The following is a 25,206-nucleotide window of genomic DNA, read 5'->3' as shown; positions in this document are numbered from 1 at the left end:
GGGCCAGGCACCGCCCCCCGGCCCCCGCGGCCTTCCCGGGCGCTCTCGGAGACGGGTGCGCCCTCCGGCACCACCGCTCCTCCAGCCGCACCCACCTACGCAGCACAGCTGCCCGTAGAGGTAGCCCCTGCGCGCCTGCTCGCAGCCCCCATCCAGCCAGCACGGCCGTTCCAGCACCACCTCCTTCTGCGCGGCGAAAGCGACGCCCGCCCCCCGTGTGCCGGGCGCAGCCATGAGCCCGGGCGCCCTGCGGACAGCAAACAGGACGGTGCGTCGGCTCCCCGGCCCACGCGCGAGGCCGCCGGCTCCGCACGCCACACCCTCCCCCGCCGGGCCGGACGCTGAGAACCTGCCCCCGGCGGCCGCCCCGCCCCACGGGGACCTGGAAGCCGCGCCCCCGCTTGGAGGGAGAGGACCAGGCTGGTCCTGGGGGTAGCGGGGGAGGCTGCGGCCCCAGGACAGAGGCTGGGAACTGCCCGAGCCTGGCGTTCCCGGGACGAGCTCCGGCTCCCGCAGGATTCGCGGGAAAGGCCGGGTGTGCGGAGCAGGGGGCTGAGAACTGAGCAGAAGCATCGAAAAGGGGCGCCGAGGACAGCAGGACCAGGGAGCGGCCGAAGGGGTACCCCGTGCCCACGTGGGCACAGGAGACAAAAGCTGAGGGAGGGAGGGCCAAACCGAGGCGGGGAGCGCTGACCTGAGCATTTTATTGAACCGTTTTGTTGAACCCCGCAGCTGAGTCACCAGGCCCTCCCCAGCCCCCAAAGCCACGCCTAGGAGCCCCATCCGGACTCAGACCTTGGCCAGGCTCCCGCAGAGTAGGCCCACCGGGGTGGCCCTGGCCACCCTCACCCAGGGCAAGCCTCCCCGCCTCAGGCTATCGCCCGGGCCGCCCTGCAGGTCCCCAGTGGGGCCGTCCCTCCGGCCGGAACCCCAGTCCCCTGCTCATTCACTGGAGTGGAGGCAGGCTCCACCCACTCCTGGGCCAGGCGCCACTGCCGAGGGCTATAGCCTCGAGCGGGTGACCTGGAGCCGGGGGAGGGCAGCGTAAGTCCGGCCGCAGGTCCCGAGGCGTTACTGGGCCCTGGTCAAGGGCGCTCAGGCACCTGTCCAGCTCCCGCAGCCCCACCTCCTGCGGCGGCCCCACCTCAGTCCCCGGGACGCCTGCACCTGCCAGCTGCGGTTTCTGTGTTGAGAGTCACCTGTGCTCGCTCCATACGGGCTGCTAGGGAGGGGCCTAGGAAAGCCCCTGCCCCTTGCCGCCCCCTCCCCAGCTGCCTAGACCTCCCCCAGCCCTCCCTTTATGCCCTGCCCAGCAGCAGGCTCCAGGCTGATGAAGGCAGAGTCCCGGCCCTGCCCAGACAAGCAGGCGGGGTCTTCAGCGCAGGGTGCGGAGCCTGGGGTCCACACCTTGTCTGGCCAAGTGCCCGCGCGAGCCTCCAGGACAGGAAGGGGCGGGCATAGGGAAATTCAGGGGCGGGAGAGAGGCGGCCCCTCGAGCGCCCCGCCCTCAGCCCCCTGGCCGGCTGGCGGCAAGAAACAGCAGCCCCGGGGGTGGCCACCATCGGCCTTACCTTGCTCATCCTGCACCCGCGGGCGCCCCCGGCGCCAGTGCCACACGGCGGCCAGGGTGACGACGTGGCCCACGACCACGAGGGAAGGAAACAGGCTGCCCAAGGGCTCCATGGCTCTGGAGGCGCCGGCCTGCGTGCTCGGCAGGCGCAGCCGCCCTTCGGAAGGGCTACTCCAAGCCGGGCAGCCCCCCTTCCTTCCCCCGAGGAAGTGGAGGACGGCTAGGGGTGCCCGGGACCGGGGACCGCCCCCTGCGGGACCGCCCGACCACTGTCGGCCGCCGCCGCCGCACCAACTGCGCTCCCGCCCGCGCCTCCCTCCCGCTCTGGCCACTCGCGCTCCCCACCCGCCCCACCTCCCACGGCGGCGCCGCTCAGCGGGCCCTGCGCCGCTCGCACGCTCAAGGTTAGCGGAGCCTTAACCCCTGCTCACCCGCGGCCACACCCGCCAGGAGGAGGGGCCTGCGGGGACGCCTGGCTGAGCGCAGCCCCCTCATCCCCTAGCCCAGCCCGGGCCCTCGCGGCCTCACACGGGCCTCCCCCGCCCCCACAGGGGGTGACCGTGGCGCCCAGCACCCCATTCTGCCTCCAAGGGTGCCCCTGGGGACAGCTGCCAGCGCCCCGGTCCTTGCTGGCCTCCAGGCTCGCAGCGGACTCAACCGTTGTCAAAGACAGGGCGACCCGACGCCCCCCCGCCCCGCCGCAGACAGCAGACAGGGAGGGGGTGGGCCCCGCAGCGCCCGCTGGGCTCTCAGAGGCAGCCCCACCTACCCGGCACGATCTTCATTGGGGACAGCGCGGGGCCCACGGGTCCGACAGCGAGTAGGTTTGGGTGTCGGGAGGGTCACAGGCCCCTCGGAGGCGGCAGCGAACGCAGAGGTGCGTGGAGGAGGGCACAGCGCTGCTGCTGTCAGCAGAGCTGTGTCCGTGGGGGAGGGGGGTGGGCAGGGGGCCCGCGGATATAAATATCCCAGGAGGGCAGGCCAGGCCCGTCATCTGTCCTGACTTAGAACATGACGTTCAGAGCCAGGGCACCAGCGCCAGGCCAGCTCCCACGGTGAGTCCAACAGGGGAAGCCTTGGGTGTCGGGGCCCACCTGGGAGCAGGGTGGCCCTTGAGCCTGGGGGCTCCTGTCCTTGTTGAAAGGCGTGCAGCTCCCACCCTGCCCACCCCTCGGGCATGGACAGCAGTGGGGGAGCACTGGGAAAGGCCACCCTGGCAAGCACCACCACCCCCTCCCCTGGCAGGTCACCAAACAACACCTGGCCCAGACGGACGGGCAGGACGGCCTCCCAAGGTCAGGTCTCAGGCCAGATCGGGCCGGGCCTCCCCAGCAACCCAGGACGCTCAGGTGCCGGCCCCAGGCCCACACAGACCCTGGAAGCCCGGGGTCTCAGACATCCCAGGGCCAAGGTGTGCTCAGGAAACAGCAGGTGGAGGTCGAGGTCCTGCCCCCTCCTCCCTGTCAAGTCTGACCCTCTGAGAACCCCATGGAGGAAACCCGCAGGGGCCATTCTAGTCTGACCCTCTGAGAACTCCAAGGAGTAAGCCCCACGCGTCACTGCACCACACAGTTGAGGAAACTGAGGCACAGAACCAGCGAGGAACACCCCAGCCACGCGAGGCCGCGACCTCAGCCCTGGTCGACTGCCTGGAACATGTGGGCAGCCGGCAGCAGAGCACAGCAAACCACACTTGGCCTCTGGCTGCCAGGGAAGGGATGCCCCGGCCCACGTGGGGAGGCCAGGGGCAACGGGGAGGGGGTGGAGGGCCAGGCCCACCCAAGCCTCCTGCCCATCAACCCCAAGCTTCAGAAACTCAATTCTGAAGGAAACCGGCCTGCAGGGGCCAGCTGTGAAGGCCAGGGCTGGGCTCCTCCTCAGAGGACTCCGTGCTCCAACACCAGGGGAAACCGGCTCCTGGAGTCATGGAAGTCTGGGGCAAGGCCTGGCACCCCGAGACACGTCCATCCCGCCCCAGACACACCATAGGCGGCATCTCTAGACAGAGCCATGCTCATCTGGAATCCACAGTCCTGCCCCTGCAGGGCCCCGGCCACAGGCTGGTGGGGAGAGCAGAGCCCCAGCTGGAGGCCTGGACCCCTCCTGAAGACCTGCACCCTGGCCCAACCCTACCCTACCTTGGCCCAGCTGAATCAGCTCCTCCATGCTGTACCTGTCCATAGCTGCCGACCATGAGCCTGGCTGCTCTGGAGCAGCAGAGAGGAGAGGAAGGGAAGGCAGGAAGGAGGGAAAGGGTGGGAAGCAAAGGGAGGGCTCGCCAGAGCCCTGGCCTCCCCACCCAGTTCTGGGAGCCTGGCTCCTCCTCATGGCCACCCCTTAGTCAGAGAGCCGGGCAGAGTGAAGCCCAGTGGACCGACGAGTCGGACCAGCCCGCCTGCAATCCCTGAGCCCTCAGGTGTGACTGGAGGGCCCTCCTCTGCCTGTCGGCCCAGCCCACCCACCCGGCAGCCTCCCCACCCGGCAGCCTCCCCACCCAGCACCGGCCCCAGCAGCCTGCACCACCCCAGCCCCTCCTAGACCCCTCCTCTGCCTCAGCCTCCAGGCCTTCAGCCTTGACAAAGGGACATATCTTAGCTGAGTACCAACCTCTGCACTTTTTCCGTGCTACTGGACTGCCCAGCCACCGCGAGACCCGGTAAAAGACAAACCTAATCGTACGGTAACCTGCTTAGAAAACCCGCCAGAGTTCTACGGGTCTCCCCGCAGATAACCAGACACAAAACTGGAGACTAATGGAGGGCTGGCAGGGGCGCCACGTGCCGTGAAAGGGAGCGGCAGGGCTCTGCGCCTGCGGACAAGCCCGTGGGACAGTCAGGTGCACGGCATGGCCAGGAGCAGCCAGCCTTGCAGGGCACCTGCACCCACAGCATAGAGGCTGCTGGAGCACAGGGGTGAGCGTGTTCGGACGGCACTTCTTTTCTACTGAAGTTCTAGTTCTTTCTGAATTTTGAGCCAGGCTCATTGAGAAATGAAATTCATGTATGAAACCCACTCCCCCAGGTCCATCTCTCCAGTAACCCCAGAGGACCCGTCGGACCTCCTGGCAGCTCTCTGAGCGCTGTCCTCCTCGGTCAGGACTCAGCTCAGGGCGTCTCTCACAGGGGCCCTCCAAGACCACTCGCTCTTCACCCAGCCCATCCATCCCACATGCTGGGGGCCTCCAGCCAGGGACTCAGCCTGGAACTGACTGGTAAGTGGCGGAACAAGCAAGTGGACACCTTCCCACACGGATGAGCAGACCACCAGGGCACGGGGGAAGGGGTCCGCAGCTCCCTGGCCAGGGCTGGCCGGGCAGAGGCGGTCCACCTGAGCAAGGCCGCTGTGACGAGTGTGGCAGGCTGGGCCCACGTGCTGACCTGCCCTTCTGCAGATGGACCAGAGGAGCGATGCTGTGAGCAAGTGAGGGGTCTGTGTGGCACATCGCTGGATAACTTTTAAAGTATTTATTTCTTCATTTAATTTGGCTGTGCCAGGTTTCCATTGGGGCCTGTCAGACCTAGTTTCCTGACTAGGGACTGAATGCAGCCTCTGCCTTGGGAGCGCAGAGTCACAGCCACTGGACCGCCAGGGAAGCCCCACTTGATAATGTTTAAAACTCTGAGAAGTCGACAGTTCCCAATGTCATCAGAAGCTTCCTAGCCAAGCCACCAGGACCCCTGCAGACCTGGCCAAAGCCCTGTGCCCCACCCAGCATCCGAGGTGCCCTGGGCGTCCTCTTGTGCCCAGGGTGGTGCTCAGATCCCGCTCAGCCTGCAGGACCTCGGGGAAGGGGGAGCCCACGCCCTCCGGCCCTGACTCAGCCTGGAGCTGGAACTCATTTCCTGTTGGAAACTCTGAGCTGCCACCGGCGGCAGCGGCTGCGGCCGGGAAGGGAAGACTGAGTCACCCCTCAGGGCTGGGGGCGCCCCCCCCTGCTCGCTGAGCCACACCCAGTCCCCCCTCCTGGCCCACAGCCAACTGCTCGCCCAGCCGCTCAGCCCAGCACCAGCCCAGCCAGGCCACAGACAAGGAAGGAAGGAGATAAAAGGAAGGGGTCCATGCTCCCCACACCCACGACCCAGGAAGGGGGAGGGTCTGCTCTGCCAACCAGAATGGGGCAGAGGCCCCATCAAGGCAACAGTCAGGGAGGAGGCCGCGCAGAGACCGTCCATCAGGTGCTGTCAGAGCTGACCACCGCCCAGCCCAGTACTACTGTCTCTGGTGGGGGACACGGTCACCTTACTGACAGGCGCGGGAGAGGCCACGTGGTGAGCCCCGCCACCCACAACCTCCCAAACTCTCCGAGATGGGCTCCCACGCCTGGGCCCTAGTTAGTGGGTCCAGGCCCAATCCGGGCCTGAGCCTGGGTCCCCTGACCCCCCACTCATCCACCTGGCAAAACTCCTGCCCACCGTGCTAGCCTCACCCCAGGCCCCCACCCACCCGCAGAGACCACATTCCTCCCCAGCTGGAGAGACATGGAGTCCACCCTATGCTGGGGATCCGCTACCCCCACTCAACACGGAGGCCGGTGAGCTCAGAAGCACAGGTGTGAGCCTGAGCTGCCCGAGACCCTCTGCCCACCTGGGTGGTGCAGCACAGGTCCTTAGGGACAGGGGGCTGCCACAGTGCGGGGCACAGTGCGAGGTGCCAGCCCCTGGGACCCAGGTCTCCCCGGGATGGATCCGCCTAGACCCCAGGCAGAGTCTTGCACTGCCACGGCCACGAGTCTGCTCTTCCTGTCCCGGCCCAGGGCTGCCTGCTAGGCTGTCACCCACCCCAGGCTGACCAAGCACCCAGCCACCATATCACATCTGTGCCACACAACCGGGGGGCGGATGTCACCCCCGCTGGACAAACCCACGGCTCAGAAAGACCAGGCAGTCATTCCCACTTGGAGAGCGGCTGTACCCTGTCCCATCCCAGCACCCCCTCTGCACGCCCCCACCCCCTGCAGAGAGAGCCTGGAGCAGACAAATCCCTGGGGCAGGGAGGGGGCAGGCAGGGCACAAGACAAGGGTGATGCTGGCGAGAGGGCCCAGGATGCCAGCCAGGGCTGTGCCGACAGCTGGTCCTGCCAGTCCGAGAACCGTGAGCCCCACCCCCAGCCCCAGAGTGTGCCTGGCTATGGGTGGCAGTAACCCATGGGCTCCTCCTTGGCCTACCCACCCCAAGATCCTCAAGCCAGGAGGAGGAGCCCTGGATCCACTGGCAAGAGTGCCTAGGCGGAGAGAGCGCCGCCTGCTGGCAGGAGCAGAGCTTTTGCACACCTGCTGCCCACCCCGTCCACCAGGCCCAGGCCCCGCAGCCCCACCCACCAGGCCCAGGCCCCCACACCCCCGCCCTCCAGCTGGGGCCAGGGTGCAGCTACCTGTGGGTAAGGCAGGCTCCAGCCCCTGCCTCGCCAGGGTCCCTGGGGTGGTGGCAGGCACCACAGGGGGCTCCAGTGCCCCCTCCTCAGGCTCCTTCCGGCGGTAGACCCACCGCTCCTCTCGGGCAGTGTCCTCGGTGGGCAGCGGCCCCCGCTTGGACGGGCAGCCCAGGGGACCCTGTACGGCCTGCACATGGGGGGTGCGGCGTGCGGGCATCACCATGGCCACGGGGCGGCGCACACGCTGCAGAGAGGCAGGCACGATCTCCGGGGGCAGGTGCAGGTACTGGCGCAGGTGGGCAATGCCCTCGTTGGTCAGGTACCAGTAAAAGTGGCGCCAGGCGAAGGTCTCCCGCACCAGGCCCCGCGCCCGCAGGGAGGCCATGGCGCGCATGACCTGCAAGTTGGTGACGCCGGGCACGTGAGGGTGCAGGCTGCGGGGCCGCCGGTCCTTCTTGGCCACCATCACGCCCTCTCGGAAAAGCACCTCATAAATGGCCCGCAGCTGGTCCAGCGGCATGAACATGCCGGCCACCATGGCTGCGGGTGTCGGTGAGCCGAGGGCACGGGCGGGGCCCAGAGAAGAGGCCAGGAGACGCCCTGAACACAGCGAGGAGATGGGCCCCGGGGCAGGCAGGCTGCGGCGGAGCGCTCAGTTCGAGGGCGCGGGCTCCCGGCTAGCAGCTCGCGGCGCCAGGCTCCCTGGCTCCGTGCGATTCCTGCCGGCACTGCGGCCTGCCCACCGCCTGCGCGAGCCTCCCGCCCGCCCGCCCTTCAGGACGCCCAGGCCGGCCCCCTCTGACTCAGCAGCAAGGGCGGCCCCTCCCACCCTCGACCAACAGGGGCCCTCACAGGGTGGGGGGGAACCTTGCAGAGGGGCCACCCCCGAAGCAGGCCCCCTCCCGCAGAGCCGGCCCACGGCTCCACGTCAGTAATTACATCAGTTTCTAAACACTTCCTTCAAGGTTCTAAGACTCGGGGGAGGGCGGGCCGGCGGGAGCAGCCACGGACCCAGAGTCCAAAGGGTGGCAGAGGGAAGCGGAAGGAGAGAGGGCAGGAGGGTCCTCAGGCCGCGGTGTGGTCTCAGGGCCTCAGGAGTCACAAGGATCTGAACAGGGTGCTGCCCGTCCCGGCAGGGGGCGCTCCAGGTCTAAGGGAGGAGGGCTGAAGTCTTGGGGGGCAGAGAGGAGGTGCTGAGGGGTCCAGGGTCTGAGAAGGGAGGAGGAGAACTGGGGTCTTGGGGTTAGGGGTCTAGGGGGCACAGCAGGGGCAGCTGCTACAGCACACTGACAGGCAGGCTGCAGGCACCACTGGCTGCTGTCCATCAGGCAGGCTAAGGGACAGAGCCCTTACCGCCAAATGTCAGACCCAGACACTGGCGGCCCTTTTTAACACTTGCCATGCCGGGCCAGATCAAGGGTGGGCCAGGAGCATGGAGTCAGCTCCGAGTCCAGAGGAATCGGAGCAGGGAATGGGGCGGGAGGGGGGAAGGGGGCGGGGGGGGCGGTGTTCAGAGTGGGGCCTCCACCCCCCACTGCCCCAGGCCAGCTGTCAGAGGCCAGAAGCTCTCAGCTGCTACAGGGAATCAAAGTCACCAAGTCCGCCCGCTCCAAGCCCCTCTCACCCCCCAGAGCCTCCTGTGAGCCAGCTGGACAGATGCATGGGAGCCCAGCTACACGAGGGTCTGGGCGTCCCAGTGATGGGGGGCCAGCAGCTGGGAGGGGACCGTATGCTTCACGTGAGGACCCTGGATCCTGGCCTGGCCACACCCAGCAGTCCCCCCCAGGCCTCGCTGCTGAGCCTCCAACCGCAGACACGCCTCGCCTCCCCATCCCACCCGATACCCCAACTCTCCCACCTGGGGCTGCCCGCTCCACCAAGCAGACACACCCATTCCCACCAAGCAAGGCCAACCCGGGAACTGATTAGAAATCGGACGGAGGTGGGGGGATCCTGAGGTGGGAGGCTCCGGCGAGCAGGCGGCAAACAGGCGGCGGGTGGGGGCGGGGTTCTGAGGCCGTTGCCATGGCACTGCAGAACCGCTCCCAACACACACACACACACGCGCCCGGAGTTGTGGCAGAGGAAACTGCAGGCACAGCCAACTGTGCCCACAGCCCTTCCCGCCGGCTCTCTGCGGCTCTCCCTCCGCCGGCGGGCAGGGGCCCAGCGCAGCCGGATTCCGGCTCAGGGAGGGCGGGGCGCCGGCTGGGAGGACGCGGGGTGGGCAGCTGCCGTGCCCTCTCTGCCGAGCGGCGCCCGCGCGCCCCGAGGGCCACCAGGACTTTGCGGAACCGACACGAGCTGTGGGTGCAGGCCAGCACTCAGGCTAGCGGCCCGGCCTGGCCCTGCGCTGGAGGAAGGCCATTCCTGGCCTGTCCCTCAGCCCTCCCTGAGGCCACCGGCGCTCCCCCTGCCCACCCCATAGCCCCACGCTGACTTCCTCTCCCTCCCAGCGACCCCGACACCCAACGCACATTTTCTTAGTTTGATTCTCCGATCTAACCCCCTCAACCCCCAAGTACCCCACCAAACCAACCCCAAAGCATCCCACCTCCCAAAATGATTTCCAGCCGCACCCAAGGTCCCCAAACCAAGGTCTCTCCTCCCACACAGCCCAGCTCTGGCCTCAGCCCCGTCACCCCCACCCTTGCTCAAGAAAGGGGGCGGGGCGCGAAGGGGCGTCCCCCTCCCGCCCACCAGCCCGGCCTCGAGGGCTGAGGGGAGGAGCACAGAGGGACCTAGGGCAGGATGTTCCCGGCCTGGCCCGCGCGGCCGGCTGCGGCACACCTCCCTCGGCCCTAGTCCCAGCGCACCCCCCGCGCCCCCGAGGTCCCAGGGCTGGGAGAACGGCCCTTTCTGCCCATCCCCCACACTGCGGGAACCGCAGCCGCTGATTCAGCAAAGGGAGGGCCCAGGCGGGCAGACAGGGCGGCCCCCTCCACCCCACTCCAGGCCCCTCCGGGTCTCCAGGGCAACCAGTCGGTGCCCTTTGGCAGCCCCCAGCACCCCCCATCCCAGAACAAAGAACCGCAGTGTGCACTTGCCCGGGGCCAGCCCGCCTGGCGCCTCCCCCCAGTGATCCCCTAGGCCTGGCCGGGTCCCCTCGGACGCTGGGGGCAGGCCGACGAGCTGGGCGGGGACACAACAGAGTGCTGGAGGAGAAAGCGCCGACCCGACCGCCAGCAGAAGCCAGTTCCCGCCTCCGCCCCGCCCCCGCCGCCGCCGCAGCCGCCCCGCCCCCCGACACACTGCAGGGCTGCGGGGCTGCGGGGCCGTGGGGCTACGGGGCTGTGGCTGGAGCCCTCCCAGCCAGCCTCGGGAGGACCTCGCACCAGCTGCAGACCCGGTGGGTCATGGGCCGGGCCTCCTGGGGCTCCAGCTCCCCACTCCCAAAGCTGCCCCCAGAGCTGCAGACTCCGACCGCTGCTCTGTGGGGACTGCATCCAGGCAGAGGTCACAGCTTGGTCCACAAACCCCATGCCCTGTCTCGGCCCCCCGCCTTGGCCCGCACCTTTGAGGGAGCTGATCTCTTGCTGGATGGCTCGCGAGGGGTCCATGTCTCCGCTGGGGCTGAGGGCGGCGCGGCCGCCGCCACGCAGAGTCCAGCCCCGCACTGCACTGCCCAGGCCAGAGCCGCAGCCTGGGGGAGGAGCCGGGAGGTGCGGGGCGGGGCTTTCCAGCCGGGGCGGAGCCTCGGCTAATCAATGCGCAGGGCCTGGCCGCCGGCACTTGCTCGCATGAAAGCAGCCCTCACCCCTCCAGCCTCCAGCTCTCAGATCGCCTGACCCCGCTGACCCCAGCCAGACTGCCAGGCCAGCAAGCTAGATCCAGGCGCGCCTGGCAGGCCCAGCCCCCACAAACATTCCCGACCCTCACCGCTGGCCACCCTCAGAGTGCCCTCCTAGTCTCCCCTGCACGTGGCTTTCCTGACCTCGAAATCATGGCCACTCACTCCTTGCTGGAGAGGCCCAACAGTCCGGACCTCCTGGCCATCTCCCCAGCAAGCGCCCCACATGAGGCCCAAAGGTGGGTCCCACTGGGCAGAACAGGCCCTTCATCACGGCTCACTTCCCCACCTGCCATGCTCTCCCCATTCTCCCTCAGCTGGGGGCCCTCCTCCACCCACATGCTCCTCTGGATCACCTCAGCCCGTTGGGTGACATGACCCCCCAAGTGGCAGCCAGCTCCCACCTCCCCACTGTGAGGTCCCCACCGGGCTTGTCTCAGGGTGTTCCTGTCTCTCAGGGTTCCTCCTCCCTCCCTGGAGGCACCACCACCCACCACCCAGCAGCTCCGGCCAGCACCCTGGGGTCATCCTGAGGTGGGTCAGCCCTGTGGGTCCTGGTGGCTCCACCGTCTGGTCTGTCCATCTGCCACCAACTGTCTGGGTCCCAGCACATCTCGCGGGGTCCCCACCACCAGCCCTACTGCTGACAGGATCAGCCTCCTCGACACCGAGCGTCTTTGCCGGCGCCCTGGGGAGAATGCCCTCGCACGCACTGCCCAGTGGGATGAGCTCGGCCTCATTCATGGTGCCGCAGGCACACCGCTTCAAGGTCAGCCCCAGGAAGCGCCTCCCACTCCACCCTGGTCCTCTGTGTGGGGCTGTGGGGCACAGGCACCCCGGTCTCCCACAGGCCTACACCCCAGTCTTCCCTCCGTCCTTACCCAAAGCTCCTCCCTGGGGGCCCACACCCTCCCCAGGCGGGCTGCCACCTTCAGGCATCCACCCTTCCTTCTACAGGCCCACTGCCTGTTGGGTCTGGACTGGGGGGCACATGATGACACCACAGGGGCAAAGCCAGCAGCACCCACAGGCACAGGCTGATGAGCAAAGAAGCAGCTCACACCCCTGTGGTCCTTGGGACCTGAGCTGAGCTCCTCCACCACAGCCAGGCCCCCTCCTTCCCAGCCCTTCTGTCTGGGACAAAGTGCCCCCCGAGTCTCCTGAGACCCTGGCAGGTGTGGCCCTGGGCCAGAGGCAAGGAGGACCCCACCCCCACACACCCCGCCTGCCAGCCAGACCACCGCTGCTCCCAAGGCCCTCCCTGCCCTCAAGTCCCTGTTCCCCACCAGCGCTCCCCAGCTTCACACTGCACCCACCCGGGGACAGCCTGCCCTGCAGCAGCTCACTAGTGATTGGTTGGCAGGTGATAGCCACAGACGGCTTCTACTATGTAGGGTTCCCCTGTAATCACACAGAGCACTCTAGTAACAGGTTCACCTCAGTAATAGATTAAAGGAGAAAACCTATGTATCAATCTCAAAATTGCTGACAATTCATGAAAACTGACTGAGATTTCTGATTTTTACAAAGTGGCCCAATAAATTGGGAAAGGAGGTCCAGGGGTCCCTCAGGGTCCGAGGGGAACTGGTGCCAGAACTCCAGCCAACACTCAAATTCTTGGATGCTCAAGTCCCTTATAAAAACTGAAGTAGTGTTTACATATAGGCTAATACAGAGCAAGTGCTACATGAATAGTGTCAGTCGCTTCAGTCATGTTCAACTCCTTGTAACCCCACGGACTAGCCTGCCAAGCTCCTCTGTCCATGGGATTTCCCAAGCAAGAATACTGGAGTGGGTTGCCATTTCCTCCTCCAGGGGATCTTCCCGAGCCAGGGACCAAACCTTGGTCTCCTGCACTCATGCGGATTCTTTACTGTCTGAGCCAGAGCCACTGGGAGCACATAGATAACTGTGACTACAATGTAAATCCTATGTAAAGACCATCCACAGCAAATTCAAGTTTTACTTTTTGAACCTTAAATTACTAAAGTGCCCAGTGGCTGAACCATGGATGGGGAAGGCCAGCTGTTAACAGGAGACCAGACTTCCATCTGAGTCTGACGGTGACACTGCCCCAGAGGCCTCCCCTGTGGGAAGTACCGGAAGCAGGAGCAGCTGGGCGATAGAACTCGGCACGGTGGCTGGGATGTCCCCAAAGCCACACGGCCAGAGGCCAGAGCGAGCCTCCAGGCTCAGCTGCTGGCGAGGTGGATCCAGGCCTATGAGGAAAGGAAACCGTATACACGCCACTCTGACCACAGAGTGATGACAAGTGTCCTTTGCCTCCTCAGCACCTAAACCAGCACCGTCGACCACCCGTCAGAACCAACAAGGCGCCCACTAGGACAGCCAGCTTGCAACATCCTTCGAAAGACTGGAGAGATTTCTTATAGGCTAACAATGGAGAGTTAGCAAAAGAGGGTGGGAGAAACCCTGCATTCGCAGTGCACGATATAAACTTCTCTGGCACGGACTGATAAAAATCTGTCAGGACTTAAATGGATAAAGTTCCAAAAGCACAAAGAAAGACCCAGATCCACAGCAGATTCACATTCCCAGTGCAGGGGTCTGACCCCGCAGGACACTGCGCCTGAGCTAGAGCTGCGCTCCTGACAGGCACGCCGGCCCCGCACGCCAACTCTGTTAATAATTGCCTCGTTTACCTGCTCACGTGACTGCATATCAGATCGGCGTGGTGCTGCTGTTTGTCTGCAGCCCTGACTCGGGGTGCAAGGTAGGCAGGGGGGTAGTGAGCCCTCTCAGGCACTGCAGAACCTGGCAGACAACCTTTTGTGTGTTGTTAGTCGCTCAGTCGTGTCTGACTCTGCGACTCCTTGGACTGTAGCCCGCCAGGCTCCTCTCTCCATGGAATTTTCCAGGCAAGAATACTGGAGGGGGTTACTATTTCCTACTCCAGAGCAGACACCTTAGGACCTTGTAAAAATATTGTGTTTGAATAGGAATTATTCCCCAGACACAGGGAAAAGTGCCCCCATCTTGTCCCCTCCCTGCCCTGCACACAGTATGCGACTCACAGTCAGGACTGGCTTCCTCTTCAAATCTCTGAAATTTCTTTATGGGGAAAAGTCAAGTAAATACAAACACGATTCTTGGTTTTCCCCCTTTCAACACAAAAAGTGACCCTTTGCCTGCACTGTCAGGAGGTCCCCCGCTGCAGGTCTACACCCACCCTCCCTCAGGTGCTGCCCTCATCCTCTGCTGTTTCACGCACTGCGGTTTTTAGGCCTGATAGACATTTTCACTGGCCTGGTTCCCACCATTTCACTAATACAATCCAGAAACCGGGGTTCTGGAATTTTGCCAATCTGATAGGTGAAAAAACAAAAAACAAAAAACGGCACCGTGGTGCAGCTGGAGCTTAAATCTTGCTGGTTTGACCCAGAAATTCCATTTCTAACAATAGCCATAGACACACATGATCCAGCAACACAGCTCTGCTATGCAGCAGTTTCCAGCAGCAAAAAAGCTGAACTAGACCAAACCTACTGTTCCATGGGAGGAGATCAGTTTCAATAGGATGCAGTCCTGAGCGGGAAGCTGCCCAAGGACACAACAGTGAGGCGGTGCTGAGACCAGCAGGTGGTATGTGTGCCTGAGCCCAGGCACGCTCCTCCGCTGACCGCTGACATGCCACAGCGGTGCAGGACCCACTCCCCTTGCCCGAGACACGCCTCGTGTGCGTTCTGTCCCTTAGTACACCTGCCACACAAAAACATAAATAGCACAAAATAAAGAGGATATGATTACCATGCAAATCACGAACTCATGTCATAGAAGGATCATATTTGTTGTAACATTAAATAAAAAGAAGTTACACGTGTCTAAAACACTAGGTTGGTGCAACAGTAATTGCACTTTTTGCACTGTTGACATTTGCTGTTTGATATTGGAATACCTTCTTAAATAAATGTGACTATGCTATACATCGTGTTAATGCGCATTTCTCCCTTTTTGTTTTTCTGCTAGTAACATATTACTTGCTGTTTATCTGTATTTTAGACTATGGAAATGAAGTTAGACAAAAAGCAAATTGGAGCAATTTTCTTATTTGCGTTAAAAATGGGTTGTAAAGCAGAGGAGACCACATCAACAACCCATTCGGCCCAGGAACTGCTAACCGACATACAGTGGTTAGCAGTGGTGGTTCAAGAAGTTTTGCAAAGGAGATGAGAGCCTTGAAGATGAGGAGCGTAGTGGCCAGCCATCGGAGGTTGACAACGACAACGACCAACTGAGAGCCAGATCATCAAAGCTGATCCTCTTACAACTACACGAGAAGTTGTCAAAGAACTTAATGTTCACCATTCTAAGGTCGTTCAGCATTTGAAGCAAATTGGAAAGGTGAAAAAACTGAATGAGTGGGTGTCTCTTGAGCTGACTTAACACGCGTGAGCTGATCGCAAATTTAAAAAGTCCTCATTTTGAAACATTATCTTCTCTTATTCTAGGCAACAACAACAAACTATTTCTTGATCAGATTGTAACGAGTGACAAATAGTGGATTTTATATGACAACTGGCAACAACCAGCTCAGTGGTTGGCCTAGGAAGATGCGCCAAAGCACTTTCCAAAGCCAAACTTGCACCAGAAAAAAGTCATGGTAGAGACTGGTGGTCTTCTACCCATGTGATCTACTACAGCTTTCTGAATCCCAGCAAAACCATTATATCTGAGAAGTATGCTCAGCAAATCGATGAGATGCCCTGAAAACTGCAACACCCACAGCCAGCACTGGTCAACAAAGAGGGCCCAAGCCTCCTCCATGACAAAACCCAACTGCACATCACACAACCAACCAAGCTTCAAAAGTTGAATGAATTGGGCTACAAAGTTTTGCCTCATCCTCTGTATTCACCTGACCTCTCACCAACCAACTACCACTTCTTCAAGCATCTTGACAACTTTTTGCAGGGAAAACGCTACCACAGCCAGAAGGAGGCAGAAAATGCTTTCCAAGAGTTCACTGAATCCCGAAGCATGGATTTTTACACTATAGAAATAAACTTATTTCTTGTTGGCAAAAATGTGTTGATTGTAATGGTTCCTATTTTGATTAATAAAGATGTGTTTGATCTTAGTTATAATGATTTAAAATTCAGAGTCCAAAACCGCAATTATGTTTGCACCTAAATACTTCACAATACTAGATTACAAAGTTATACATAAACTAAATTATACTATAAAATACTGTGCACGTTTTTCTTAAAAACAAGCATAAAACATAAAGCTGTGGAGGTTTTACGGAACACCAATCACCAACTGCAGGCAACCTGGAGGGAAGGCGCTGACCAGCAGCCCCAGATGGTGTGCTCATGTAGAGACCCCCAGTGCCCGTGACTGTGACCTGAAGTGGAAATTGGGTCTTTGCAGATGTGATTAAGTTCAGGATATCAGGACGAAATCACCCTGGCATATCTGGGTGGAACCTAAATCTAATGACAGTGCCCTTATAAGAGGCAGAAAAGAGATCCCCAGAGGACAGGCCTGTGAAGAAGGGGCAGAGGCTGCAAGGATGCTGCCACAGGGCACACCACAGCCACCAGACCCTGGAAGAGGCAGAGGCAGGCAGGGTCTTCCCTGGAGCCTCCAGAGAAGCCAGTGCCATGACAACACCTTGACTTTGGCCTTCTAGCCTCCAGAGGGGAGAGGAAGTTTCTGCTGTTCCGGCCCACCCGTTTGTGGTCATCTGTTATGGCAGACACAGGAAACTAATGAAGATATTTTTACCAGGAGAGACAAATGTCTAAAAGCGTGGCACTGGTTTTGGAACTGGGTAACAGAAGAGGCTTGAGAACTTGAGTATGGTAGAAAAAGCCTAGATTGCCTTGAGCACAAATCACCGGAAGCTGGAGGAAAGGTGATCCTTATTAAACACAGCAAAAAACTTGGCTGAACTGAGTTCCAGTGTCAGGTGCAAAGTAGAACTTGCAAGAGATGAACTTGCATCTTTAGCTAAGAAGGTGTCCAAGCCAAGTGTGGGAGATGTGACCTGGCTTTTATCTGTTCCTTACAGGAAAGTTCAGGAGGAAAGACACCAATCGTGGAAGGAACTGTGAAACAGGAAGACAGCCTGTGCTGGTGACCCAGGAACTTCACGCCCACCCAGGTTCAGGAGAGGCGGCTGCAGGGAGTCTCGCTGTGAGGAGAGAGAGCCAACGACGTGACTGGACAGTCGTCCTCTGAAAAGAGCTGATGTCTGACTAGCAGATCCAAACATCTCAGCACAAGCTGGGCTCAGAGAGGGGCCTCCTGGGAAGGAGGAGCCTCCTCCCTGATGGCATGGGTCCCTGTGACATACACGGGAGACCCACACGGTCAAAAAGGGTGCTGTATCAGCAGAAACACTGCCAGCTTGGATGGAAGAGGATGAAGGAAAGATGCTGGAATTCAGGGGTTCTGCAGGCAGGAAATGGGGCAACAGAGCAGCTACTCAGCTTCAAACATATGCCACCCATCAAGGGAAAAATCATGACTTCCCTGGTGGTCCCGAGTCTAAGACTCCCAGCTCTCAATGCAGAGAATACAGGTTCGATCCCTGGTCAGGGAACTAGATCCCACATTCTGCAACTAAGCCAGAGCAGTCTAATAAATAAATAGAATTTTTTTTTTTAAGCAAAAGATGACTCCAAGGGCAGAGCCTTGGGCCCAGAGACAGAGGCCGGCAGAGAAGAAGGTACAGAGAGCAAAGCATCAAGCCCCAGATAGGTGTTCTCAGGCCTTCAGCCATATTGGAACTTGCCCTGCTGGGGACTGGTGACCCTTTTATCTTTTCTTCCTCCTTTTGGTAATGGAGCTGTCTACTCTATGCCTCTCCAACATTATATTTTGGAAGTATACAACTCGATTTCTAGCTCACAGGTCCACAAATTGAGATGGGTTTCACCCCAGTGTGGACCGTATGCAGAATCTTACCTATACCTGATATAGACAACTTAGATGAGACGTGGGGCTTTGGGTGAGATTTAGGTGAGATTTTGGACTGAGTGTTGTGGCTGTAAGACTCTTGGGGATGCTGGGAGAGGCAAATGTCTTTTGCACATAACAGACATGAATTTCAGAAGGCAGGTGGCAGTGCACTGAATGGTGGCTCCAAAAACAGACAGAAACCGTGAAAGGTACTTTTGGAAACAGGGTCTTTGCAGTTGTAACTTAGTTAAGATTCTTGCAATGAGATCATCCTAGACTATCAGGAAGACCTAAGTCCAGTCTTAAGTGTCCTTACAAGAGACAGAAGAGAAGATGCAAGGGAGGCCATGCTGAAGATGGAGGCGACATTGCAGGGATGCAGCCACTGGAAGATAGGGGGGCCAGAAAGTAACCTGCCCCAAAGCTTCTGGGGGCGCTCGGCCCTGCCGAACTGTGAGAGAAAACCTCTGTTGTTTTAAGCCACCCAGACTGTGGCGATTTGTTACGGCAGCGACAGGAACCCAAAGCAGGGGGTAGAACCCCCCAGCTACGCCTTCCCCACTCCACGGCCCCCAGCCCCCATGCTGCCCCCGGCCCACCTGACCACCAGCCTGCCCAAGATCTCCCAGCCTCTGGGGTCCTTCCAGGCCCTTCCTCCCTGCAGCACGGGCTCCGGATGCACCCCACCCCAGGATGCATATGGGTAGCAGATGCCCCCTCCTCCTTCCTGGCCCTAGGGCAGCAGGAACAGTCCCTGCCAAGCGCTGACCATCCAGCTGGGAAGACCCTTCCCCAGCTAATTCATGACCCAAGCTCCCCTGGAGGAGGGGAGAGGAAGAGACAAGGGGAGAAAGCCCTGTTGGGTCATCTACACCAGGGGCCAAATTAGAAATACAATCATTTTGTAAAATATTTCTTCATTTATTTGGCTGCATCAGGTCTCAGTGGCAGAGCTCAGGATCTTTGCTGTGGTGGATAGGCTTAGTTGCCCCATGGCATGTGGGGTCCTAGCTCCCCAACCAAGGATCGAACTCGAGTCCCCAGCATTAGAAGGCGGACTCTTAATCACTGGACCGAGCACCAAGGAAGTCCCAAAATACAATCACTTTTAATGATAGGCCCAAACAATTGCACTCATCTCACACACTAGTAAAGTAATGCTCAAAATTCTCCAAACCAGGCTTTAGCAATACGTGAACCGTGAACTTCCAGGTGTTCAAGTTGGTTTTAGAAAAGGCAGAGGAACCAGAGATCAAATTGACAACATCTATTGGATCATCAAAAAAGCAAGAGAGTTTCAGAAAAACATCTGTTTCTGCTTTATTGACTATGCCAAAGCCTTTGACTGTGTGGATCACACTAAACTGTGGAAAATTCTGAAGGAGATGGGAATACCAGACCACCTGACCTGCCTCTTGAGAAACCTGTATGCAGGTCAGGAAGCAACAGTTAGAACTGGACATGGAACAGACTGGTTCCAAATAGGAAAAGGAGTACGTCAAGGATGTATATTGTCACCCTGCTTATTTAACTTATATGCAGAGTACATCATGAGAAATGCTGGGCTGGAGGAAGTACAAGCTGGAATCAAGATTGCCAGGAGAAATATCAATAACCTCAGATATGCAGATGACACCATCTTTATGGCAGAAAGTGAAGAAGAACTAAAGAGCCTCTTGATGAAAGTCAAAGAGGAGAGTGAAAAAGTGCCTTAAAGCTCAACATTCAGAAAACGAAGATCATGGCATCTGGTCCCATCACTTCATGGGAAATAGAAGGGGAAACAGTGGAAACAGTGTCAGACTTTATTTTTCTGGGCTCCAAAATCACTGCAGATGGTGACTGCCAGCCATGAAATTAAAAGACATTTACTGCTTGGAAGGAAAGTTATGACCAACCTAGACAGCATATTAAAAAGCAGAGACATTATTTTGTCCACAAAGGTCCGTCTAGTCAAGGCTATGGTTTTTCCAGTGGTCATGTATGGATGTGAGAGTTGGACTATAAAGAAAGCTGAGCACCGAAGAATTGATGCTTTTGAGCTGTGGTGTTGGAGAAGACTCTTTTGAGAGTCCCTTGGACAGCAAGAGATCCAACCAGTCCATCCTAAAGCAGATCAGTCCTGGGTGTTCATTGGAAGGACTGATGTTGAAGCTGAAATTCCAATCCTTTGGCCACCTCATGCTAAGAGCTGACTCACTGGAAAAGACCCTGATGCTGGGAAAGACTGCATGCAGGAGGAGAAGGGGACGACAGAGGATGAGATGGCTGGATGGCATCACCAACTCGATGGACATGGGTTTGGGTGGACTCCAGCAGTTGGTGATGGACAGGGAGGCCTGGTATGCTGCGGTTCACGAGGTCGCAAAGATTCGGACACAACTAAGCGACTGAACTGAACTGAACTGTCCAAATGTAAAGGGACCAGATAAATAAGGTGAGGTACTTCCACATAATGGAATGCTTGGTACTGTATCCATTAAAAAGCATGAGGGTGCCAAGACCATTCAGTGGGGGAAGAAGAATCTTTTCAGTGAATGGTGCTGGGACAACTGGATATCCACAAACAAAAGAGTAAAGTTGGGGGACTTCCCTGGAGGTCCAGTGGTTGGGACTCAGCGCTCTCACTGCAGGGGCCCTGGCTTTGATCCCTGGTTTGGGAACAAAGAATCAGCAAACTGTGTGGCAAAAAAAAAAAAAAGGAATAAAGTTGGACCACTACCACATGCCATATTCAAAAAATCAAAATAGATAAAAGAACAAAATGTAAGAGCAAAAACTATAAAACTCTTGGAAGAAAACATACATATAAATCTTCGTAACTTTGAAATAGGCAACAGTTTCTTAGATATGACACCAAAAGCATAGCAACCAAGAAAAAAATAGATAAATTGGACTTGTTAAAATCTCTTGTGCTTCAAAGAATATCATCAAAAAAATAAAAGACAACCCATAGAATCAGAGAATATTTTTGCAAATCCTCTGATAAGGGACTTAGATCTAGAATACATGAAGAACACTAACAACTCAATAATAAAAAGAAAAAAAAAACAAGGTAAACACAGATAAAGTCTCTCAACAGACACTTCTCAAAAGAAGACACAGAAATAACCAATATGCAGAAGAAAAGATGCTCAACATCATCAGGAAATGCAAATCAAAATCAAGAGAAACCACTTCACACCCACTAGGATTGAATGGCTATAATCAAAAGTGAAGTCGCTCAGTCGTGTTCAACTCTTTGTGACCCATGGACTGTAGCCTACCAGGCTCCTCCACCCATGGAATTTTCCAGGAAAGAATACTGGAGTGGGTTGCCATTTCCATCTCCAGAGGATCTTCCCCACCCAGGGATCAAACCGGGGTCTCCCACATTGCAAGCAGACACTTTACCGTCTGAGCTACCCGGGGATCCCTAATAGCAGATAATAAGTGCTGGTGAGGATGTGGAGAGACTGGACACCTCACACGCTGCTCATGGGATCACAAAACCGTGCAGCTGCTTTGCAAAGCAATCTGGCAGTCCTTCAAACCGTTAAATATAGAATTAACACATGTTCCAGCAATTCCACTCCTTGGTATATACCCAAGAGAGATAAGCACATACATCCACACAAAAACCAGCAGACAAGTGTTCACAGCAGCATATTCACAATAGCCAAAGGTGGAAACAGCCCCCAGACCCATCACCCTAGAAAGAGGTAAACCAAACGTAGTCTATCCACACCACGGAATATCATACCGCCATAAAAAGGAATGAAGAACCACGCACTATGACATGGGAGAAATATTACACCACATGAAAGAAACCAGACACAAAGCTGGATGATTCCATTAATGTGAAATGTCCTACACAGGCAAATCCACAGAGACCTAAAGTAGATCAGTGTTTGCCAGGGGCTGGGGACTGTAAATGTTCTGAAATCAATGGTGCGAATGACTTCACAAGTCTATTAATTTGCTAAAATCACTGAATTCTCTCTCTGTTTTTCTCTCTCTCTCTCTCTCTCACTCACACACACACTATGGTCACCCCAGCCAGTGAGACTAGGGACCCAAAGTGAGACTTTCACTTTTTTTCTTTATATTCTCATAGTGCTTTTCTGTCTGTTTTTAGCTTTTGACCATAAACAGACCAAAAGCCCTCTCCAATGAGCCCCAAATAACTGCCAGACCCCAATCCTGCCCACTGAGTTCTGGCCACCAAAGATGACACCCCATGCGATCACCTGTTCACCCTGCAAGCGCCCTGAGTCCTGGCTGAGAGCCTGGGGCTGGTGCCAGGGACACAGGTAGCCGAGCCCAGGATGGGACAGGGTGGGACACGTGATGGGCCAGACAGGGAGGTGAGGGAACCCCACCAGCCAGGCACACGTCCTTCGAACTCAAGGACACTCCCCACACCATTGTCGCTGCCTCCTAGCGCCACCCTCTCTAAGCCGACGGTCTCCTGGGGGTGCCTCCAGCAGACCCCCTACCCCAGCCCTGCCTGGAGGACCTGCCCCCACAAACACCCCTGCCGACATTGCTCACCTCTGCTCTCCCCGCTCCATGTCCGTGCCCCCTCCAGGACCACGGCAGTAGCTTGGTAGGCACCCTCCAGCCCCCCTCCCCCCATCCACACTGAGGCTCCCCGAGACACAGCCTTGAACTCTCTACAGGCTGCCCAGACCCTCCTGGCTGGACCACCTACTCCCTGTCCTGGACTCTGTGTCCCATCTGCCTGGACAGGCCTCTGGACCCGCATGCAAAGGGCCGCCACGGGGCTTTGGGGGGCTCTTTCACCATATACCTTCCCCCCACAGCCTGGCCTGCATCATCTGAACTCCCCCTCCCTGCCCTCCCACAGAGACCACAGGCCTCTGCAGCCTCCCCCAGCCCCGCCTGGCTCTCCAGCCCTGTGGGGATCTGCCCTGGAGCCAGGGTCCGGCAGACAGGAAGTGGAGAAGGCCCTGGGAGGAGCAGGACGCTGCGGGGAGCGGGAGCGTGGGGGATTTCCAGGGGAGTGACACATCCAGTGTGGACTGTGAGGTCCAGTGTGGACAGGGAGGTGCCCCGGGGTCCAGGGAGGGCACGAAGGTCACTGCAGAGGCTGGATTCTGGAGGCAGATGGGAAGGTGCATCCAAGAGGGCAAACAGGGCAAGGGTGGGGGCAGGGCGAATGCCAGCGGGGATGAGGCAAGGTAGGCGGCACCAGGCCCTCCCCGGCCAGAGTGACCAGAAGCGGGTGTGCAGAGCTGGGCAGGAGTCCCTGAGGGCCGAGCATGTTAGTGCTCACTGCGCCCCCAGAGGGGAACCCCTGCTTCCTTCCTGTCTCTCCAGCCTTACCCCTCTTCTCCGCAGTGAGCAGCACTCCACGCCAGGGGCGGATGGGCCAGGACCTCAGGCTTCCATGGGTCCGAGGGGCTCACAGCCGTCAGGCCTGCAGCCCACAGCCCAGCCTCTTCTGCCTCCTTGAAACCATCCTCGGGCCTTGGCCGTGGCCCTGACCAGCCGGGGCCCAGCCCAGCCCCCTGCCCATTCCCATGGCTCAAGCCAGGAGCTGAGGGACTCAGGTCCCCCAGAAGCCTTCCCTACCCCAACCAGCAGCCCCCACACCTGCTCCCCCAGTTCGCTGCTCTCAGCCGCCCCAGGCCCATGCCGCAATCAGAGCTGAGCCACGGCACTGGCCACCTCAGGAAGGCACCCTGCACCCGCGTGCAGCAACCAGGCCAGCCAGAACAGGTACGGCCAAGGCAGCTCGAGGCCAGTCCTAGAAGCCCACAGGGTCCTGTCAGGCCTCACTCCTGAGAGATGGGCACCACCCCAGGGAGCAGCAGGCCAGGGCTTCTCAGGCCTGGACACTCCAGCCTGACCTCCTGACGGGCTCTGGAGCCACACGGGAAGGTGCTGGACAGAGCGCTGTTCGTTCTGTGCGGCGTCCCCACTTCCTTCAGAGCGGCCAATTCATGAACAGTTCCGTCCTGGGGCCTGCCAGGAGGGCTGCGGCCCAGGTGGGCGGCTGCCCCCTGCCCTGGACGTGTCCAGACAGACGCCCCTGGGCCAGGCTAGCCTGCCCAAGATGCACCTTCCCTCCCTGCAGGCTCAGGAGCTCACAGTCACAGCAGTGTCTCCAGCCCAAGCGACTGGTCACAGAAGCAAGCAGGTCGGCCACAGTGCTGGTGGGGGAAGCACTCAGCACATCTACCCGGCCAGGGCCTGGACAGCCATGAGTGGACGACCGCCCAGCAGAGATGAGCCTAGGGCCTGGTGAAACCTCCCCTGCCTGGGTGAGGTCAGTGGGTGGACAGTGGCTGCCCAGGGCTCCAGGCAAGGTCCCAGCAGGACCTCTCTCCCTGAACTGCCCTTGGGGTCAGAGCCAGCCTAACCAGCCGTGTGGGCTGGGACCTGCTCTGGCTGAGCGCTGCCCAGCGCCCCACCTCGACCCTTGCTGAGCCTCTGTGGGCCAGGGGCCAGGGCTGCGCCCATGCCTACTCAGAGCTCACGCCCCAGGCAGCTGGGCTGCGGGCAGCGGACAGCAGTGAGGCCTGGGCAGACCCAGGGGCCCCTGGCCGGTGGAGCAGGGGCAGAGGTCTGCCAAAGCCCCAGAGTGGACCCCTGTAGAGAGGAAGAGGGGGCTGACCCGACTTCCCCAGCCCACAGCTGCTCCCCAGCGGACAGTAAAGGGGCATCACAGGGTCCCTGCCAAGGCTGGGCAGCAGTCTAGGTGCTCACCAATTTGGGGAGGTGAGGAAAGACAGCAGCTATGCGACCCACTGCCAGACAGAGGCGGCCACTCGCGCTCCTGGAGGACGCGCCCAGCCGAGGGGTAGGGGACAGCTTAGACTGACCCACGTGTCTGCTGTGCACGGACGCCGGACACAGGACACTGGCCAGGGCGGCCCACTCCACCCGCCCGCGCCGCACCATGCCCTATTAAGGGCATGACCACCGGGCTCTGCCGAGCGCGCTGCCGGCGGCCGCGCCGGTCGAGTGAGGCTGAGGGGTGAGCCGGGGGTCTGGGCTCTGATCGGGACGACCCCCGCAGACGAGGTGTCAGAGGCCGGACTGCCGGGCCGGAGGACCTGTCAGGGCCGGCCAGTCGGCCGGCAGGCAGCCCGCAGGGTGGGCGGGGGCCGCGGCCGTACCTTTGTACTTCTCGCGCACCTCCTCGTAGGCCTGGATGAAGTCCTGCTCGTCGGGCGGCGGCAGGGCGGCCATGGCGGCGGCGGGCGCGGGACAAGCCAGGCGCTGCGGCGCAGAGCGGGCTTCCAGTCCCCGGCGGCCACTCGGCCCCTGCAGCCGCGCGCGCCGCTTAAAGGAGCCGCCCCCGCCCCGCCCCGCACCCAGGATGCCCCACGGGCGGGCGGGGCCCGGGGGAGCGGCGGCCGCGAGCCCCGGCGCCTCCCGGCGTCGGAGGCTCCTAGTCTCCGCCCCGCGCTCCTCCCGGCGGGGCGCAAACCCCCTTCCCGCCCCCGACCCGGTCGCCTGCCCAACGACGTCCCGAAATCTGCGTGCCTGGCCTGGCAGGGGCCCCCTTCCTCGCTGGCCGCCAGACCCAGCGAGCTC

At 59.8% G+C, this 25,206-nt stretch overlaps 1 protein-coding gene across 14 annotated transcripts in view; it reads right to left on the bottom strand.

The window, feature by feature from the left end:
- Positions 1 to 25,206, bottom strand: part of PLEC (plectin) — a 54,132-nt gene that overhangs the window by 25,797 nt on the left and 3,129 nt on the right. For 2 of the 14 annotated variants that reach the window (XM_069599518.1, XM_069599519.1), the window contains exon 1: positions 96 to 1,420. The exons of 2 other annotated variants lie outside the window; for them this stretch is intronic. In XM_069599518.1, the coding sequence (XP_069455619.1) occupies positions 96 to 783 (688 nt within the window). In that variant the 5' untranslated portion in view covers positions 784 to 1,420. Of the gene's footprint in view, positions 1 to 95; positions 1,421 to 1,571; positions 1,967 to 2,339; positions 2,490 to 6,941; positions 7,747 to 10,455; positions 10,605 to 24,785; positions 25,047 to 25,206 lie in introns of those variants that run through there. 10 more of the 14 variants (XM_069599526.1, XM_069599536.1, XM_069599530.1 and 7 more) reach the window with 10 other exon arrangements.

The sequence above is a fragment of the Ovis canadensis genome, chromosome 9 (genome assembly GCF_042477335.2).
Source record: "Ovis canadensis isolate MfBH-ARS-UI-01 breed Bighorn chromosome 9, ARS-UI_OviCan_v2, whole genome shotgun sequence".
NCBI classification, from domain to species: Eukaryota; Metazoa; Chordata; class Mammalia; order Artiodactyla; family Bovidae; genus Ovis; species Ovis canadensis.
The sequence above is the reverse complement of the archived record's forward strand: the minus strand, read 5'-3'. Positions and strand labels throughout refer to the sequence as shown.